Raw genomic sequence first — 17289 nt, forward strand, 5'->3', positions numbered from 1 at the left:
GATTTCATCGTTAAGGAGGATCTAATGAAGCAGGCATGAAAGTCCAATTAGCTAGTCGCCCTGTATGTTCTGATAAAAAATAACCAATGAACTGCACTCCGAGCAGAAGCAAGATATAAACTGAACGCATGTGGATGTTGAGAACTGGGAACAAAGAGGAAAAACATGTTCAAAGATAGGTAACTAGAACAAAGACTAGGTAGCTCTAGCCTCCAAGCACATATACAAGGTGACACTGTCATCTGATTGGGATGGAGAAAACTGTGACAACAGTTATTTACTCTTCTGTTTGGAAAATGAGGAGCAGATTGTATACTAGTCCCTAAGGTGCCACTCAATTTGGCATTCTGAAGTAAGATCATAAATTTATATTCTCCCCATCACTCAAGTGTAGCCAATTTCTCTTCGTCGACCTCAAAAGCCTTCCGAGCTTGTTTCAGCTCCTCATTCATGGACAATAATTCTGTACACCGGTTAAGTTTGGGCAAGTCTTGTTGGGTTTTTTAAGCTTAAATGTAGCTTAAAAGAAGGTGAACGGGAAATGGAGGAAAATTGAAAATATTTGAGTTTCCCTCCTAGACAAAGGGATATTGTTCCATATTGGAAGAGGAAGAGATTTTGATGGGTATATATATACAATTGCACTTCTTCTAGTTCTTAAAGAGTTAAGAAGAAGGCAAGCCTCGTGCCGTCGTCGCTCGCTCGCTCACTCGGCTACGGCTTCGGCCTTCGGATTCGGATTAACAGTTTGCACCTCTTCAGAAGAACAGTTTGTACCTCTTCAAATCTGAAGAGTTGAAGAACAATTGGCACCTCTTCGGATTTGAAGAGTTGCACCTCTTCAGATTGAGCTCAACATTGGCTATAAATACCAGTCCATTCTCTCAGATTTTTCATACGAATTTCTGACTTCTCCTCCTTTCTTCTGCATTGTTTTAACTACAAACAAAGCATCAGTAAGTGTGATTTGCTACCGATTTTATGTTCGCTGAAACATTGGTATTTGAAGTATCGCTACACCAGTGTGTAATTCGTTCTATCCTGGGAGGAAATAATCCACAATCTTGGGTACTAGGAGGGGATTAAATTCCTTAAGGAAACACTGTGAATTCAGTGGGCTCGGATTAAATTCATTTCAAAACCTCACTAGACTCAAACCAATTAACCCGGTAAGTCATAAAGCAACTGTAAAGCATAACTTGAGCTGTAAATGGGGAAACAAGATTGTAATACTCAAAACGATCGGTCGGGTCGTTACATTCTCCCCCACTTAAACATACGTACGTCCTCGAACGTGCCAAGAGTTGTTTCCAAGCCATCACATCACTATTCAATCTACCACTAACATACCCGAGGCTGATCCCACGCCACCCTATTCTATGTAAATTATATCGTCCTCACAACACAACATAATTAAAAATCATTACTTCAACCTTAGCCCATAAACCTTTTAATTCAATTTCCAACATTCAGAATTTTTTTTCAAGACCTGAATCTCACATCAACATGGTTTATGAGACTGAATAAGCTGTATCAAGCCATAACCATATCCCCAGATATAATCACTTAACATACTACACAACTCGCATGCTTGCAACACCATTTTTTTTATCACAGTAACTACTCCAAACTAACCCGACAATAGTATTAAACCTTTTATCAAGCAATATACATTATGCATTTTACACCAAAATAACATGTACATTTTACGCATACGTATTCTATAACTTCAGTTTTCCTTCTAAACATCTACTGTCATTTCTCTCCAAATGGCCAGTAGGAACTGTATCTTTGTAGATTGGAAAAACTTCTAAACCAGATTCCACTTAACCATGCCTGAGATCTTTGTTCTGCCTCGTGGAATTGGTGCTCCCAACGCTAGTTAATAACTCTGTTGTACAAGAAACTGAATTTGCCTACAATAACTTGCGACGGCCATCGCTGCAATCATCGTCCCTCAATGTCCCTTGGTTCCTCCTAAGTTGTACAGGCAAAACTACAGTCTTTACTTAACATATCTATGCATACATAATCAAAATATACTATAAATATTTTACAGTATGTGGATGATCGGAAGATTGAAGAAATGGCTTCTTGCTTACCATATCAAAATCAGGAGCAACAACTTCTTTCTTAGAAGGATAGAGCACATAATGTTGCACAATGAAGAGAATGTCAAAGAATATCGACACCTGCAACATTCATTTCATCAAAACCACATAATTGTCTTTGCCTCACATAACTAGTAATTAGGCGCAAGAATCAGAAACAAAGAGAATGTGATGAGAATTATAGTAAATAAATAGATGGGTATAAAAGAGTATTTCTTACCAATGACAATAAGGTCTTGCAGATGTTTTCATAAAAGTTCACCCAAGAATCTGTACAGAAAATAGTTCGAAAATATTTCTACACTAGGCATATATACAGAATCTCATAGAAATCCTTAACTAGGTAAAAAATAGAAATAGCAAAGTATGTTAGTCGAACACTATATACAATTGAAATGCTGAAACTCACGTTGATCTATGGATTGCACTGTCATCTGCCCATAATTTGTTAAACCTCCAAACAAATCCAGCAAAATGTTGCCAATACTAAATCCAATTGTGCTCTTTCGCCGGAAATTCATAACCACCTATAGATTTTTCAGAGCCAACAACTTAAATTCAGTATAAACATATCACAAAATCTTGTAATTTGAATAGAAGAGAACAAAATCACAAGCAATTCATATAGAAGTCTGAGTTTTTTCCCTTCAAACAGAGCAACAATTACCTGGGGAGTGTACTTAATAACTGTCATAACAACCTGTAATGTGCTGCAATTAAGATAAAGAAGTGTGAGATTTTATTGTTATAGTGGTTAAATGGATAAAGTACTGTTACTTTAACTTGACCAATTTTTTTTTTTAATTGTTATGAAAATTTTTAAACATGAAGAAAAGGGTGTTAAGTAGAACTAATTGTGGATTTGAAAGAAAGTGGCTTACTTGAAGCAGGAAACTAGCCATAGCCAAGAATGCTTAGGGAAAGCATGCACAAACTGCAACACTGACAACTGTAATAGCAATTTTTGAGACCTTCTGATTTTCACGCTGTAAAAAGAAATATGTTTATGAGAACCAAGTCATAAACTCACATTTCAGTATGCATATAATATTTGATTTGAAAAGAGTTAAAAAAGAACGTATACTTACATCATAAATAGCAATATGAAATAAGGTAAATATTGTTAAAGCAACAACATGGGTAGAGAAAGCCACATCATTAGCAGCTACAAGAATCATCTGAAATTAAACAATGAAGGTAATCAGCAGTTTGGCACATTAGTCATTAACTTCACTATAAAACAGAGAATTAACTTAACATGAGGAAATAAAATAGAAGGGAAATTTGTCCATCAAATATTTGTAATTTTTTTTATCCTTGTGGTATTTGATTAAACATATATAATAGCCTTCTATTAATTAATCAAATTGTGCACTTCTACTCCCTATACTTGTGAATCTTCATAAATTTAGTGAATTATTAATTGTTAAACTGTTTAATTACAAATTTATTTATGCAAAAAATATATTTATCTCTATATAAATAGTTCAAATTAACATATTTCCTATATAAAGGGACAAAAACAAATATTTTTTATTTAATTGAAGACGTAATGTGCTTAAACGAATATAACACGTCCAAATTCATGTTTATAATGAATGAATTATAACTTTTCAACATTGGAACAATTGTTGCAATTCAATATGGTATCCAAACAAGCATATGAGCAACCGTAACATATATAATGTAAATAGTTCAATGTGTTTGCACGGTTCAAACAATTCAATAGAAAAAACGAAAAGGAGAAAAGGATTTGAAGGTGGTGTTATAAATCTCCTTAGAGCTATATCGACGATGGTATTGCCTCTGAACGGCAGAACTAAAGAACATGAAAACATTGTAGATGAGATAGGACGAGTGCTTTGTCAAATTCAACACCACGAAATTAAAATTCAACCCCACCACACTATTTTTCATTAAAAAAGATTCACGCAAGAAACAAAATTATTAAACAAAGAAAAGAACTAGTAGTAAAAGAAGAAATAAATAATGTAGAGAAGAAGTACAAAACCTTTTCCTACGGAAATTCAGTACGACCTGAGGATAAAAGCTAATAGACTAAAAGACAAACGCAATCCATCCAAAAATATTGTACAATACTTCCAACGAAACTGAATTCCACGACCCCATCAAAATCAACAACTTTCTTTTAAATTCTTTTGTAACTTCAAAAAACAGGACAATATGTAATCTTTATTCGTTTCAAATACTTATCGCTATTTATAGAAAATAAGCTAAAAAGATGGGCTGCTCTGTAATTAGATGCGAATCCCAATGACTGAAGTTTCGGTTGCAGACTGACGAATTAAATTTTACCAAAAATATTACGTCTATGTAATGAATGTGCCCCACTTGCTCCCATTATCCATATTTACGTAATCGTAAATAAGTCTATGTTCAGTAAGATTATATATATTTCCTAAAACAACTATGTTCAATATAAATTAATAAGCTAAAAATTAGGGTTAATAGTTTGGAAGCGATCAAATTGCACAATTTTTTCGGATGTGTAGCTTAAACTTGTAGTCTAAATTTTTAACCATATGTTAATAAACCTTATGCTTTTATAATCTTTACGTTTAAATTGAATTTTTGAATTTATATTCTAAACTGGTAGCGAAATTTTAAGTCATTGACAAGATCAGGCTCAGGATTTGAAAGTGGCCGGTCAATAAAAATTTGAGCAAATGTTGGAGTGAGAATCTAGTCCAGATTCCACACAGCTTACTAAAAGTCAAATTGTGTCTCCCCTCCAAATCGACCACCGGAGTTGTCTAAACTTTGAGTCTTACGATATATATATATATATATATATTTTATTTAAGATATATATACATATATTTCTTTCGAAATAACTGGGGTAGTTATTTTTTTTGGGGGTGGGTGGGAGACGAGGTGGCTACAAAAATGAAATGTATTATCTCTCATAAAATGAATTTACATCCGCAATTCATGAATTTAAAATTTTGAAAATGGTAAAATTTATACCAACCTATTACTACTTGATAAAATGGTGCTATCAAAGATCTTGAAGTAAAATAGTGTTGAATAACGGAGTACTAAAAAAATGAATATTAATTTTCCAATTTTTTGTTGGATTAAACAAGGTTAAAGAAAAGAGAAAAAATATCTTGTTGCACTTTGTTATTCCATTTTGTTTCAAGCCCAAAATGTAAGACTATCATCTTCGGGGCTTTATATCTATACTCGGTTTTGGGGTCACCATTGAACCTATACCCACTATAAAAAAAATTGCAAGCCTACCCACTTTACAATCAACTTTAGATTTATCGGGTCTGTAGTTAAAAAAAATAGTCTGAACTGAAAAAATTACATTTCAGATGCACTTAAGGCCAAAAAGGTCTGAAGTACAACCAATGGTTTTTGCACTTAAGGCTAATAAGTCTGAAGTGAAAAATTACACTTTAGATGCACTTAAGACCAAAAGGACTAAAGTGCAACAAACATTTTCATACACTTACGGCCAATGAGTCTGAATTGAAAAATTACACTTCACATGCACTTAAGGCCAAATATGTCTTAAGTGTAACCAATGGTTTCATGTACTTAAGGCCAATAAGCTTGAAGTGAAAAATTGCACTTCAGATGTACTTAAGGCCACAAGGTCTAAAGTGCAACAAACGTTTTCCTACGCTTAATGCCAATAAGTCTGAAGTGAAAAGTTACACTTCAGATGCACTTAAGGCCAAAAGGTCTGAAGTGCAACCAACGTTTTCATGCACTTAAGTTCGAATAGACCTAAAGTATAAATTGTTCAGAAATAGAAATTTGTTATTTGAATTATAACAATACAATATCCGGTTTAATACCTAATCTACTCCAAATGAGCTCAAGTTTAAAACATAACCTCCAAATATCATCAGGAATAAACCCCAATCATTAATTTATCAAAATAACAATAAATCTAACGAACCAATTTTACAATTAAGAAAAAGAAGAAGAAAAAACCCTAAGCATTAGTAAAAAATAAAGAGTCATAACATCTCATCACTGTAAAATATCATAAACTATCTTAAAATATGTTCACAAACACCATATAAAATTACTGTCACCCAAAGAAGAAGAAAAAGAAGAAGAAGGAGAAAAGAGAGGAAAAAAGGTCCTGAAGTTGTTTAAAAAGTGGGTACAAGTAAAAAAAAATTTAAAAATGATACAGATTAAATGGGGGCGACCGTGCAATTTTTACATCTTCGGGCCCTATAGAAAAAGCAATTGGGCCTAAATGTTTAGTTGAGGAATGGTTCCTGTAAGAATAAATTGGGCCTAGGCCCAAAACAGAATGAGCAGCTGCAAAATACAGCATCTTCTTCAGCTGCACCGATCAACTCTGCCTAGCTTCAACTCAGCTCAGAGCTATGGCGGCTGAAATCGTGAGAAGAAGTCTTAAAGCAACAAACTTTACCTTCCTTAAAACCTTAACCGCTTCTCAAACCCGTATTTTCAGTAACTTAGCAACTTCAGCACAACCCGAATCATCAGATGACCCATCTTCTTCCTCCTTCACTTTTTACGGCGGAGATCCAAATTCTGCAACAACCAATGATAATATTATCATAAAAGGTCCAAAAAATACTTCACCTTTATCATCACAAGATTCAGCATCTGTGTCTATGCCTATCTCATTCATGACTGGATCAATTGTGGGGAAGAGGTTTTACAAGAAAGTGACAACTAGAGAAGCTGATGATGGAATTGGTTGGAGTGTTATGCTTGATTATCGTACCCTTAAAACCCCTTCTAAGCGCCCTCTCAAATGCCCAACTTTAGCTCTTGCTAAAGCTATTGCTGCTGAATGGGAATACCAGGTGTTCATTTTAGTTCATTAGTATATTTAGGATTAAGAGAAGTGATTAAGAATTCTTTCTGTAAATTTTCCTTAGTTTTTTGTGGAATGGTTGTTTTGTCATTCATGTGTTTTGTGCCATCAAGTCACCTTTACTTGTTGGAGCACTTAACCTGTTGTAGATATCTTTTAGGTGACCTCAGATTTATAGTGACGGTGTATACAAATTAACCGGAAGTGATTGGGAAATTCTTTTGTAAAATTCTCCCCCATTTTCTCACATATGCAATTTGGTTCATTAGCTTGTTTCGGAAGAGTTTAAGTTATATACAATGTCGGTGTAAAGAAATTTTTATCCCATCTACCTGTTGGAGCACTTAACCAGTCCTATTTTCAAGAACAAAAATCCTATATTTAAAGAAAGTTTACCTGTAGATATCCTTTAGATGACCGCATAGTGTAAAAATTACGGTGTATATAACTTTACTGGAAGTAACTGGGAAATTCTTTTGTATTTTTTTTTTTTTTTTGTGGGGTTGATTGTTTTGTTATTCATGTGTTTTTGTGTGTGTATACATTGATACCATTTATGTTATTTCAATGAAAATTTGATACTTCCATTTAACTTGATGTTTAAGTTGTGTGTTTTTGTCACCCTAGTCCTGAAATGTCTTTTAATTGTAGGAAGCAGATGGGATCAGACCCTTTACTATGCCACTGATGAAACTTTCATGTACTGCACTAGAAAGAGTTCCACTGATGCGTCAAAAGATTATTGATCATTTGATGAAGAAATTCCCTCAAGATTTAGTTTTCTGTCGTGCTCCTGGGGATAATGATCTGACAAGCCGAGTTCGTGGTATGTAATCTTGCAAGTTGCAAAGTATAATATTTATCTGTTTTCGGAATGTGCTCTCGATATTTTGCTTTTCGCTGTTCCTAACATATGTCTTTAGGAGCAAACATAGGTCTGCTCCTTTAATTGGCTAGTCAATTTCTGATGATCAAAATTTTGTTTCTATAACGTGCCAAAAAGTAGTGGTCTGATATAATTTTAAAAAGTTCGTTGCTTCCCAGCTGTCCTCAGTTTTGAAATTAAGAAGAAGAACAACAACAACAAACCCAGTAATTTCCCACAAGTGAGGTCCGGGAAGGGTAAGATGTACGCAGCCTTACCCCTACACTGGAAGGGCAGAGAAACTGTTTTTTGGCTGGAGAACGGATGAAATGAAAAGAAAGAAAGAGAGAAAAAGAAAGAAGAGCAACAAGTAGGATTGACAACAAGATAAAAAGACTGAAGTCAAGGAAGCAGTTAAACTCGAGGTAGTAAAAGCCAATGAATAGAAGGATTTCATACTAACACTAATTCTAGTGAACTGAGTAGAACAAAGAGAAACGCCCGACTACCTACTAGCCTTTTACCCTAATCTTCGACCTCCACACCTTACTATCCAGGGTCATGTCCTCCGTCAGCTTCTACTGCGCCATGTCACGCCTAATAACCTCTCCCCAAGACTTCTTAAGCCTGCCTCTACCCCTCCTAATATCCGTTGAGGCTAACCTCTCGCACCTTCTGACTGGGGCTTCTATACTTCTCCTCTTAACATGCCCGAACCATCTCAACCTCGCTTCCCGCATCTTATCCTCCACAGGGGTTACTTCCACCTTATCCCGAATAACTTCATTCCTAATCTTATCCAACCTGGTATAGCTACACATCTACCTTAACATCCTCATATCAGCTACTTTAATCTTCTGGATATGAGGGAAATTAAGATCATTTTTTAAATTAAGAACAGTGTGTGTGTGTGTGTATGAACAATACATATTTCCATATGTGCATGTCTAGATCTCACCCACCATCAGTTTTGGTCTTTGCCGAGGACATACCATACTGCTGTTAGCTAGTGTACTTCCGAGTTTGGAAGGAGGGAGTGTTTCTTTTTCTCTGTGAATTTTTCTGATTGTGCTACTAATAGGCTAACAGTGGCATCTAGACAAGGCTCTCTGTCTGCCTATGCGTCAAAAAACATCTCAGACTTCATGCATCTTGAGATTAAATGGTCAATAGTTTGTTTGTCTTTTTCCCATCAAGGATTTGATGTTAATATTGAGCATTTTGTGAAAACACAATTCTGCTGCCCCATATTAGATTTATTTCAAATTTTGGAGGACATGACAGAAATGATAACACAGCGCTGATTTTTGTGCTCCGGAAATTTGTTCCTCCACTCCATTTACATGTGAACTTCCCACTGTACCTTAGTTTTTTTTTTTTGGGTGATAAAGTAAGTGGATTAAATAAAAGGCATCAAGAAGATGCAATGAGTAGATAGCATTTAAGCTTGCAAAAAATCTAGCTGGCTTCTATACAACTGTACCTTAGAGATTCACTTAGTATATTGGTGGTCCCAGAAACCACGCTACTTCCTTGGTAGAAAAGGAACTATCTTCAAGGTTTGATTTCAATCAACTGAAGAAAAAACTTGTGACGGGGCAATGAGTGCTAGTGTGTGAGAGTTTTACCAAGAGGGGCTACAGGGTTGCGTGAGGAGAAACTGGTCGGACATGACATGGTTGGACTAGGGTTGTGCTCCAATGCCGTTTTGACTTTAAAAGGATCTGAGACTAATGTGCAACAATGAAGACCTAGTAGGATCCACTGGTCAGAGGTGTGGAAAGGTGCCGGGGGAAGGGCTGTAACGAAGGAGAAGGAGGAGAAGGATTTGGTTGGTTTGGGGCAGGGAGGGGGGGATGAGATTTCACCACAGTTTTCATATTGGAGGAGGGAATTGATGGTTTTGGGTTGTGACACTGGTCCCAAAACAGAAAACGAAATGAAACATCATTTGATTGCCACGTACTTTTCAATGTTGGTAAAAGGCATACTGTATTTCAGTGTTGACGGAGCACGGGAACTAACTTCATGGAGCACAAGTATCAGCACCCGTGATGATATCTGTCTATTCTAGTCCCTTGTTGTATTTGAAAACCGTGAAGTCCCTTTTTGATTCCTGCGATGAACTAGAACAAACTACTGTCGTATTTAGTGGAGCATATTACATATTAAAGTGATCCTAGGATCTTGTAACATTGTTAGGTCCTTCTTTAGGGATTAGCTTAGCGCTCAAAAGTTTCATCTATTTGGCTAGCTGTAAAGCACCTACAATTAATTATTTTTTGCACTGTGTATTATCATGAGATCTAGAAGAGTTGACTCCAGATTCTGAGCATAAATATGATCCACTCTTGTAGTATGCTTACCAGCAGGCCCGCAGTTCTCGGATTGTTTTGGCAATTCATTTGGGTTTCATAATAATAGTACTTTTCACATATTAATCTGACAATTTGAAATTCACAGAGCGTCAAGTGGAGAAAATCGATCCTCTTCTTAAGTGGGTAGAGTCAGAATTTGGCTTCAAGCCAGCTGTATATACCTGTTTTTTTGGTGGCAAGCAAGATGATGGTCTTGTTAGCGCCATTGAAAGCCTTCTCAAGAAAATGGATGATTGCGAATTAGCAACAATTGATGCAATCGCTTCAGCTGCACATTCGCTAGTCATTGCACTTGGACTTTTCCGTGGTAGATTGGGGATTGAAGAGGCTATTGAGTTAATTAGGCTCGAGGAAGATTTGCAGGTTTGTACTACAGTCAATTTTCCTTCATTATCTTTTCTAGGACTCGTGTATCCTAAAATACATTAACCGCCAGGGCTGTGGTCCATCATTTACCCAGAGTTGTTCCTCAAGTTTAAGTGCTGACTTTTCTTTGGCTTCTTCTAGGTTGACAGTTGGGGTCTCGTTGAAGGCGGCCATGATGTTGATATTGCAGATTTGAAAGTTCAGATTGCTTCAGCTGTCGTGTTTCTTGAACTTACGAGGAGGCTATAGATATGGTACTCATTTTGTGAGTTTTACCTTATTGTGTCTCTTTAGTACATTAGCTCAGTACTAATAGCCATTACCTATAAACTCAAAAAGTTGGAAGGAGGTGAAGTCAATATGTGAGTGAGTTGTATCAAACTTGCTGCTTTTACAAGTCAATATGTGGCCTGCTGGAAATTACCAGATTTTAATGAATAATGAGCCTACTCTGAAATCAAGTACTCTTCTTTTAACTTGGACTGCCCTTCAATTTTGAGAAGCAGGATTTAGCTCAGAAAGTCCCAGTCTCTCTCCCCACCCCCCACAAAACCCCCAACCCCACACCCTTTTTAACTGTTTTTCGAGGGGATGAGATAGCCAAATGCCTATTATATTGTCATGAAGATTGGAGTAGCTGGTCCTTGTATGGATATTAATCGATTTTATGACTTTCTTTCTTTCTTTCTTTCTTTCTTATATTTGAGATATAGATTTGAATCCATATAGTAACTGTAACTTGTTAGATACTAGAGGTTAACAATAGGACGTCTTGCCAGATTGCTCTTGTCTAGACTATGCTGCCCAATCAAGGCCCAGCTTCAACTGCTTCATGCTCTCTACCAAACGAATCCCAATTACCAATGAATTGGTACGACAGACGAATGCCTTGATCTTCATATTGAAGTGAAGCCATGCCATTTAGGAAGTTACAATTTTGTGGAATTCATGAAATTTGATACTAGCATATAATGTATGCTGTAAGTAACGAGAGCAAAATTCAACGAATTCTATACAATGGTTTTTTACATCTTTTTTATAACAAGAGGTTGTGAGTTCGAGTCACTCCAAGAGCAAGGTGGGGAGTTTCTTGGAGGGAGGGAGCCGAGGGTCTATCGGAAACAGCCTCTCTACCCCATGGCAGGGGTAAGGTATGCGTACACACTATCCTCCCCAGACCCCACTAGTGGGATTATACTGGGTTGTTTTATAACATATTTAAAAAGCATAAAAGAAAGCGTCAGTTACACTCGTTGACCAATATATTTCTTGCCTGTTTTTGCTGCAGTTGAGAAACTTGAGAATAGCCCTGTTTGCAAATATAAAGGCTAAGAAATATGACCTCAGATTCATCGCATGAAATAGAACAAATTGATGAAGAACATAATGAATCATAATTTCGTAATGCAGCTAAAAGAGAAGCTGTAACTTAGCATGCTTTGAGATCTAAGGCTCCAATCTTTTGATACAACTTGTAGTCCAAAATCACCATTTTTGTTTTCTTCTTGAATTTGATAGATGCATCAATGAATTACCTGCAAATTCAGGGTCTCAACGCTCTTCTCAGCAGCACTGGACGCAGAGAGGTGGCTGTTTTGTGATATCACAATAGCAACAGGCTATGTCGCAGTTGTTGTTACAACCTATTAGTAGAAGAAAAATGTGGCAAGATTGTTAGTTTATTATCCACCTAATGGTAAAATATGAAAGGATTAATCTCCTCGTAATGCAGAAATGGGTTGTTTTGAGTAACCTGTTACTGTGATGTATTGATATGGTTCCACAGTTTTAAGATTTATTAGAAAGGGAAGGCGAGTGCTTGTTCCAACTTTACTCATATTCTGAATAATCACCATATACACCAGAAAGCTAGCTACTACTAATAACTTCATTCTTTTTCTTCTTCTTTCAACACAACATAGCATCTGATATTGGTTCTAGGTACAGCTAGGTGGGGATTATATAGGAATAGGATCTCTATATTAATATTCTAGTTTAGGAGTTGAGCAAACCTCGTGAAGATAAAAACTAGTTATATGGTTAATGGTTATCTAGGAGATCATCTGAATATTGTGCAAATATATGAATTACCTTGTACTAGTTTTGAGTATTCACTCGAATTTATAATCAAATCGTCACACTTCACACATGAGGAACTGTAACTTTTGGAGTGTGGTAAGCTTTTATTGAAAAATATTTCACGATGAAATCATTTCCAGTTGTTCCATCAATAATTACATTTTCACTATAAAAAAAAAATCAGATTTTCCATTAATAGAAAATTTGTCCAAAGAATAATATTTTGAAGGTGGGAAAATGACTTATCTCAGCTATGGGCGGAAGTCATTTACAAATAGTCCTAACTCTTACTCCATATCACTTGCTTGTATCAAAATTTAAACATTACTGCAATCTTTAAATCTCAAGGTAAAACCTTTTCCAGGGAGAACTTCCTATGGAAAATATTTTGTTCAATTTGGCTTCAGAAATAAACATAATCGACTGCAAAATTTCCCTGCCAATAAGTAGGTTAAGAGAGTTAGTTTCCTACATCTCTTTCCTTCTTCCTTCTGCAAAGCGCAAACCCAAAGAAGAAAAGAAACTTGCAAGACACTCACAATTCCTGCATCCCAAGTTACGAGCACACAAATGATGGCATTGTAGCAAATAATGCCTAATCAACAAGAAAGATCCTCAATAGAAGTTGAATTGCATCAACATCATACAGAACCAAATTAGACAACTACCTAATACCACATCGGCAGAGGAGATAAAGCTCATCTCTTGACTTTGAACATCGTCAAGGAAAAACAAAGGGAAGCACCAATGGACATCCCAAACAACCATCCTTGAAAAAACATAGCCATATCTATACATAACTTATAAAAGGGAACACACACACACACACACACATTTCATGCATTATGGAGCAATATACTTGAAAATGATACTGTATTATATTTAAGAGAGATGCACCTTTCATCTCAAATTCAAGTATAAAAAAGATCTCACAGAGAAAAGTACAATCTGTGCATACATTATTTTGAGAAACAACCCCCTACTGGTCCTTCAAAATCAAATCTTAGCAAAAGAGCTTGGAACGACATCACTGATGGCTCAAGATGCAAGCTCCAGACGCTTGATATTCTGAATATGCTTCCCAGGATTCAATCCCTTTGCGCAAGCACGAGAACAGTTCAGAATAGTATGGCAGCGATAAAGCTTGAATTCATCATTAACTGCGTCAAGGCGCTCCTGAGTATTTTCATCACGGCTATCCATAATCCATCTGCATTTCAAAAATAAGACATAACCTCTATTAAGTATATTGCAAGCATGGGCAGGAAAAAATACTTTTCAGTAAAGATAATAATAGGCAGCATATGGCATACCAATGACAGTGGGGTTAATGTTGTAGAACTTCTTATAGAAAGTAACAGAATCAAGGCTAGTACCAACATTTTAGACATCCAAAACTGTTATTCCCCCATCATGCAAATGCCTAAATAAACAATGGTACATCTCAGGACACGTAAATCTAAAACTGCATTGCTTGAGCTTGGCCTGAGGTTTAATAACATCCCTATAATAACACTCAACATAATACATCCCTCAATTTTGTAGAACTGAATAGAAGAAAGCCATTTCAGTTTTACGTCATTTTTGAATGGCGACAGCCCAGCACATGCTTTCAACTTCTCCCATTCTCAACTGAGATGTCCACACTAAGAAAGAATAGTAAAGGACTTCTAAAAGCTTACTAGTTTCTTAGAACCTTACTAGCTAATATGAGAGCCGAGATACTCATTTAAATCCTCACTGACCACATTACTCCATTTAAACTAATCTCATGCCAATATTATGCACATACAAATTTGGAAGATGATACCTGCTGCTATTTCTTGGAGTATCTGGAATGAAAGAAACATAAGATGTTTTGATGGAGAATCAACTACTTTCCAAAGTCTAAAATCTAGTTGTCTAATGTATTTGTATAGTTGGGTTTATTTATCCCCAATGAGATCCCCCTGATACTCTTCTGAATTTTGTTAGCTCCCTAGTACTACTCTAAACAACTGTAATGGAGCTAGCAATATCCTTTTTGCTATACATCTTTTGTAACTAATTTGCTTTGCATCCCCTGGATGCCAGCAATGAAATCAATTACTTTATAAAATAAAATAAAAAGTATTAGAAGTTCAGAAAATCAATATGTTTCAAAATTGTCTAATGATGAGATACTTCAGAATAAGATCCAATGACTGAACATCCATGAAAGTTGCATGGTTTTACCATACAATAAGATCCTTCAGCATATGATTTATCAAACTTCTTCCAAAAGTTGCATAGTGTTTTACCAAATACGCCTTGTAGAAAAGAGATTCATTCATCTCATACATAAAAGAAACACGACTTTCTTAATCAAATACTCACTCTATTTTGTTTTATGCCTTTAGTTTAACTGTGCACGAAACATAAGAATGTAAAGAAAGTTTTTGAATCTTGTGATCGAAACTAAGGGCGTGTAGAACAATACCAAAAATACTCTTTGAAAGTTTTGGTCTTAAACATGTCATGTCACTCCTATAAGAGTGTCATTGCGTGTGAAATGGAATTATTGGAATTAACTTATTAAATATAGGAATATTCTTTTTGTAATAGTCTAAAAAAAGTAATACACATAAATTGAAACGGAGGGAGTAAAACCAGTAGTCAGCCTGGTTTTTTATGACAGTGTTGTCCAAGCCAACTTGAGCACACCTCGACTATTCCGTAACTCCACCCATCAAGGTTTGGGCACAGGAGAAGAAATCACCTAGTTACAATCTATAGTTCGTTTTTAATAATGGTGGTGTCCGGGCCAGCTTGTGCACAACTCAAATATTCCAACAAGAAAAGGAAACAAGTTAAGTTACCTCCCATCAGCACAAATTCCGAGTAACTCTAACCGCTAAGGCTTAGGCAGATAGGAACACACCAAGTTACAATCTTTATTGACTATAGCTATCTTTAACTTCATATTTGAGCCAAATACAGCACGTCAACAGAAAGTAAAGGCAAACAAGAAAGAGCCTAGACATGAAAACAAAAAAGTTCAAAGGAACAAAGAATCAAAGAAATACTACCTGTTAGCGTGGAGCAGTGCAGCGGGACCAAGATAAGACTCAGGATTCCACCAGTAACTAGGGCATGATGTGCTACAGCAAACACACAGAATACACTCGTACATCCCATCCAACTTAGCCCTATCATTCTTACTCTGCGGTATCTCCTTCCCAGGCGTCGGCGGCTCCGTCTTCCTCTTCAACCACGGCTCAATAGACTTATACTGATTATAGAAATTAGTCATATCCACAACCAGATACTTAATCACAAACATATGTGGCAACGGCGTAATTGTCGATTCAGCACCCGAATCGATCTTAGTCAAACAAGCAAGTCCATTTCAACCATCAATATTCATAGCACAGGACCCACATATCCCTTCTCTACAGGATCTACGAAACGTAAGTGATTGGTCGATTTCGTTTTTGATTTTGATTAAAGCATCTAAGACCATTGGGCCACATTCTTTGAGATCGATTTTATATTCCTTGAGCTCGGGTTTACCTGGGTTGTCTGGACTCCATCGGTAAATTTGAAATGACTTGATGTTTGGCTGCTGCTTGGATTCTGATTGATGGGCTTTGGCCTCCGATGCGTGGGCTCGGGCGACGACTAGCTTCGCCGCCGGCGATGAGTGGACCCTTGAAATCTCTCGTCGGATTAAGCCAGTCGCCATTGATGAGTTACCTTGGGAAACCAAAGACGCGGAGATTGGATAGATTTTTATTACAGAGAAAGCAAAAAGGAATTTTTATTCAGATGAGTATATGATTGGAATTAGCTTCGCCGCCGGCGATGAGTGGACCCTAGAAATCGCTCGTCGGATTAAACCAGTCGCCATTGATGACCTTGGGAAACCAAAGACGCGGAGATTGGATAGATTTTTGTTACAGAGAAAGCAAAAAGGAATTTTTATTCAGAAGAGTATATGATTGGAACTAGCTTCTCCGCCGGCGATGAGTGGACCCTAGAAATCGCTCGTCGGATTAAACCAGTCGCCATTGATGACCTTGGAAAACCAAAGACGCGGAGATTGGATAGATTTTTGTTACAGAGAAAGCAAAAAGGAATTTTTATTCAGAAGAGTATATGATTGGAACTAGCTTCTCCGCCGGCGATGAGTGGACCCTAGAAATCGCTCGTCGGATTAAACCAGTCGCCATTGATGACCTTGGGAAACCAAAGACTCGGAGATTGGATAGATTTTTATTACAGAGAAAGCAAAAAGGAATTTTTATTCAGAAGAGTATATGATTGGAACTAGCTTCTCCGCCGGCGATGAGTGGACCCTAGAAATCGCTCGTCGGATTAAACCAGACGCCATTGATGACCTTGGGAAACCAAAGACGCGGAGATTGGATAGGTTTTTTTTACAGAGAAAGCAAAAAGAAAATTTTATTCAGAAGAGTATATGATTGGAACTAGCTTCTCCGCCGGCGATGAGTGGACCCTTGAAATCGCTCGTCGGATTAAGCCAGTCGCCATTGATGAGTTACCTTGGGAAAGCAAAGACGCGGAGATTGGATAGATTTTTGTTACAGAGAAAGCAAAAAGGAATTTTTATTCAGAAGAGTATATGATTGGAACTAGCTTCGCCGCCGGCGATGAGTGGACCCTAGAAATCGC

The 17289-nt window shown here is 36.7% G+C and overlaps 1 protein-coding gene and 2 pseudogenes across 4 annotated transcripts; 1 reads left to right on the forward strand and 2 right to left on the reverse strand.

Moving 5' to 3' along the window:
• Nucleotides 1-1557: 1557 nt before the first annotated feature.
• On the reverse strand, nucleotides 1558-3405 carry LOC107829802 (cystinosin homolog; annotated as a pseudogene).
• A 3014-nt stretch (nucleotides 3406-6419) lies between these two features.
• LOC107829798 (uncharacterized) lies at nucleotides 6420-12434 on the forward strand. 4 transcript variants are annotated; one of them, XM_075234878.1, is made up of 5 exons: nucleotides 6420-6937; nucleotides 7600-7774; nucleotides 10277-10554; nucleotides 10699-10811; nucleotides 12105-12434. In XM_075234878.1, exons 1-4 carry the CDS (start codon nucleotides 6488-6490, stop codon nucleotides 10804-10806), a joined length of 1011 nt encoding a protein of 336 aa, XP_075090979.1. In that variant the 5' UTR covers nucleotides 6420-6487; the 3' UTR covers nucleotides 10807-10811; nucleotides 12105-12434. The 4 variants fall into 4 exon arrangements, with proteins under 4 accessions (XP_075090979.1, XP_075090980.1, XP_075090978.1 ...); XM_075234879.1 differs by lacking the exon at nucleotides 12105-12434 and adding an exon at nucleotides 11337-11359; XM_075234877.1 differs by having other exon boundaries at nucleotides 6421-6937; nucleotides 12076-12434.
• A 1058-nt stretch (nucleotides 12435-13492) lies between these two features.
• LOC107826946 (succinate dehydrogenase [ubiquinone] iron-sulfur subunit 2, mitochondrial-like) lies at nucleotides 13493-16465 on the reverse strand (annotated as a pseudogene).
• Nucleotides 16466-17289: the final 824 nt, after the last annotated feature.

The sequence above is a fragment of the Nicotiana tabacum genome, chromosome 17 (assembly GCF_000715075.1).
Source record: "Nicotiana tabacum cultivar K326 chromosome 17, ASM71507v2, whole genome shotgun sequence".
Lineage (NCBI taxonomy): Eukaryota > Viridiplantae > Streptophyta > Magnoliopsida > Solanales > Solanaceae > Nicotiana > Nicotiana tabacum.

Excerpts from the sequence above, each read along its gene's own strand:
- LOC107829798 (XM_075234878.1), top strand. The coding sequence starts at position 6,488 with ATGGCGGCTGAAATCGTGAGAAGAAGTCTTAAAGCAACAAACTTTACC. Across the intron at positions 6,938-7,599 it reads CTGCTGAATGGGAATACCAG|GAAGCAGATGGGATCAGACC; the intron begins GTGTTCATTTTA and ends TTTTAATTGTAG. Across the intron at positions 10,555-10,698 it reads GGCTCGAGGAAGATTTGCAG|GTTGACAGTTGGGGTCTCGT; the intron begins GTTTGTACTACA and ends GGCTTCTTCTAG.